At 45.9% G+C, this 3534-nt stretch overlaps 1 protein-coding gene across 1 annotated transcript in view; it reads left to right on the forward strand.

The window, feature by feature from the left end:
- The window catches only part of VWA3A (von Willebrand factor A domain containing 3A), a gene marked incomplete at its 5' end in the record, with an annotated part of 44288 nt that overhangs the window by 26070 nt on the left and 14684 nt on the right, over nucleotides 1–3534 (forward strand). The window contains 3 exons of the mRNA XM_007450005.1: nucleotides 1–116; nucleotides 560–755; nucleotides 2987–3057. The exon at nucleotides 1–116 is cut by the window's left edge and continues 2 nt beyond it. Of these exons, the coding sequence (XP_007450067.1) occupies nucleotides 1–116; nucleotides 560–755; nucleotides 2987–3057 (383 nt within the window). The remainder of the gene's footprint in view (nucleotides 117–559; nucleotides 756–2986; nucleotides 3058–3534) is intronic.

Here is a 3534-nt window from a genome sequence, read left to right on the forward strand (position 1 = left end):
GCAGGAATGTCCTTAGCGCCCTGCGGAAGGCTGTGGAAGTGGACTTCAAGGACAAAGACAAACAGCAATCACAGGGCATCTACCTCTTCACCGGGGGCATCCCTGACCAGGACATGGTGGGTAGGCCACGTCGTGGGCATCCCTTATCCTTCGCTACCCCACATCTTCTGCTAGGTGGACGCCTAGCAACTGGTTTCTCCAGCATGATTTTTCCAGTCTGGACTTTATCATGCCAAAGAATCACCTGGAGATGTTGTTCAAATGCAGATCTTGTTAGACCTGGTTCCGAAGGGGCCTGAGAGTCTGTGTCTCTAACAAGCTTCCACGGGATGTCGAGGATGCTGGTCTAGGATCTCAAGCCCAGCTCCCCAGCCAGGCCCTATTAAGATAATAAGAGAAATGGTGACCCAGGCTCTTTCACCTTTCCATTCTCAGTGCCACATACTTACTAGACCAGGTACACAGTAGGTCCTCAAGAAAGCAATTAGGCTGAATTGACCCGAGATCAGCAGCTTGGAGAGCCCTCAGCTGTGGGCCCCTCCTCCCTGTCTCCCCACAGGCCATGCTCAGCGCCTACGTGGCCGAGGCCCGTGTGGGCTGTGACTTACAGCTGAACGTGTGTCTCTTCTACGTGGGCGAGTCACAGATGGACACCACGCCCCCTGCCTGCTATGCCAGCCGCAGTGACACGGCCGCCGCCTACCGGGAGGTCACCCGGGCTTCTGGGGGCCGCTTCCACTGGTTTGGAGACACAGGTGGGTAAGAGTTGGCTGAACTCTCCACATCTTTCTTTCCAGACAGTTGTCTCAGTGCCAATATAGCTCCCTATGCTATAGACATATTCCAGGAAAGCGGCATGTGAAAATCACATTTGCAAATGTAAAATTACTGTCCTGGAGATGGATGGTGGCGATGGCTGCAAGGCAGTGTAAATGTACTTAATGTTGCTGAACTGTACACTTAAAAATGGTTACAATGGTACATTTTTTGTTATGTATATCTTCCCATAATTGTTTTAAAGTGAAAAAGAAAAAAAGTAAGACTACTTTAAAATATTTTAGAATGTCGGGGCTGGAAGGGACCCTAAAGTTCCCTTAGTTTAGCGTTTCTCAGAAGGTGATATGGGGCTTCCCTGGTGGCGCAGTGGTTGAGAGTCTGCCTGCCGAGGCAGGGGACACAGGTTCGTGCCCTGGTCCGGGAAGATCCCACATGCCGCGGAGCGGCTGGGTCCGTGAGCCATGGCCACTGAGCCTGCGCGTCCAGAGCCTGTGGTCCGCAACAGGAGACGCCACAACAGTGAGAGGCCCGTGTACGGCAAAAAGAAGAAAAAAAAAAAAAGGTAATATGTTTGCAGCAGGTGGTTGGCAAGACTGTTGTACATGGAACACAGAGCAACAATTTTTTGTCATAGCTGTAGGAGATCAGAATATGCCACCTCAATATGTGCCACTTTGGCATAAGGATTATCTTGAGCTGAAGACAATTAAGAAACAGCAGATGCCAAAAAACCTCTCTGCTTCCCCTTCCCCCATTTGCCTAAAAGCAGGACATAAATTTCTATGTCCTGCTTCTGTGCCAGGAGGAGAAGGAAGAATCTTAGACTCTTAAGCTCTGGTTGGCAGCTCTGGGCTCTTCACAGCACCAAGGGGAATGTATGTAACACCCCTCACCTAAAAAACCCTTGTCTTCCATTAGTTCCCCCCAAATATTAACCTTCCCACAGTTTGCCGGCCCTCAAAGCCAAACCCCATTTCCTTTGTCTTGTTATTTCTATTATTCTTCCTTAAGATGCTACAGAAGCCCCAAGTTCCAACCACTCCCTCTGAGTAACTCATCACTGAGTTTCTCCCCCATGTATGCACACTGCATGCATTAATAAACTCTATTTTTCTCTTGTTAATCTGTCTTCTGTCAGTTTGATTTCCAAGGCCCCAGCTGGAGAATCTAGGAGGGTAGAGGAAAATTTTTTTCCCTCCCTTAAATGGTTATATGATTGTTTTCACAATATACACAAATATCAAATCATTATGTTGTACACCTGAAAGTAATATAATGTTATATGTCAATTATATCTCAATTTTGTATATGTGTGTACTTTTAAGTACATGAAAGTGAATTGATTAAAAATATATGTTAAGTAAATTATGGTTTAGATGATGTGCAGACAAGGCAAAATTGTGACGTGATTCAGGAGGGACTGAAGCTTGGGACATGCTAGTGCATTCCGACTTCTCTGAATTATGGATGAAGAAATGACTCCCAAGAACATGAGGTGCCTGTGATTACATAATTAGTGGCATAGCCAGGGGTGGAACTCATGAAAACTGCTAGGCATATACATTTAAGTTATTATTGTTGATTATTACTAAAATAGCAAACATTTATAGAATAGGTATTATATGCTAGACACGGTTTTAAGTGTTTTGCATATGTTGTGATTCATTCCTCACAATAACCCTATGAAGTGTGTTATTACTATTATCCCCATTTTACAGATAGGGAAGCTGAGACACAGAACCCAAAGCATAGATGTAGTAAGTAGTAGAACCAGGATTTGAACCCAGAGTCTGTCTTGTTAGTCATTATACTCTAGTCCCTCTCAAATGAGTCATATTTGAGGTATTACTACAGACATTATTCACTACGGACATTAGCTACTTTAATTAACCCCAAGGTGGATCTTTTTATTCACTGGAGGAGCAGGACCTTTCCCCTGACCTTCCTGTGGGTGAGATCTCTTGGCTGGGTGCCAGGGTGCTCGGTCCCAAGGCCAGCCCCACTCTTGGTATCCTCACTATACCCATCCATCCCCTTTACCACCAGAAAGTATGGGGGGGGCTAGTCAGCTAAGCCCATTAAGACCCCACCCTGCCCCTTAGGCTGAGGTCACCTCCACATGGCTCACATGTTTACAGATGTGGACGCTTGCCAGAATCTCCATCCCTTCCCCACGATCGATCATGACTTTTTTTTGCTTTGTTTCCAGGTATTTACGAAAGCGATGATATCAGTGCCATCACGTCTGAGATGGAAAAGGCTCTCAACTACTCCCAAAAGGTATGCCTTAGGTGTGGGGCAAATGACTGTGCTGGCTTCTGTATTAGGGTCCTGGGGCTGCCATATGAACTACCACAAACTGGGTGGCTTAAAACAACAGACATTTACTCCCTCACAGTCCCAGAGGCTGGAGTCTGAAATCAAGGTATCAAGAGGGCCATGTCCCCACCGAAGACTCTGGGTAGAATCCCTCTTTACCTCTTCCTAGCTTCTGGTGATGGTTGCTGTTAAAGAAATGAAATTGCCCTGGATACTTGTTAAAAATGGCAAGGAAGACATTATTCAAGACAACTGCAATCGGGGAGAGAGATTGAACTCAACTCCGATTATACAGCAAAGATAGCTGGGCATTTATAGCCAATGAGCAGAGTGAGAGGGTCAGTGGATGGAAAATTACTAAGATAAAGTTGACTAGATATCGAAGGTAGGGGGATTCTTGCTAAACAGGCTCAACAGGATTCTTTGCTAAAACTGGGT

Source organism: Lipotes vexillifer, unplaced genomic scaffold, assembly GCF_000442215.2.
Source record: "Lipotes vexillifer unplaced genomic scaffold, Lipotes_vexillifer_v1.1 scaffold811, whole genome shotgun sequence".
In the NCBI taxonomy this organism is placed as follows: Eukaryota; Metazoa; Chordata; class Mammalia; order Artiodactyla; family Lipotidae; genus Lipotes; species Lipotes vexillifer.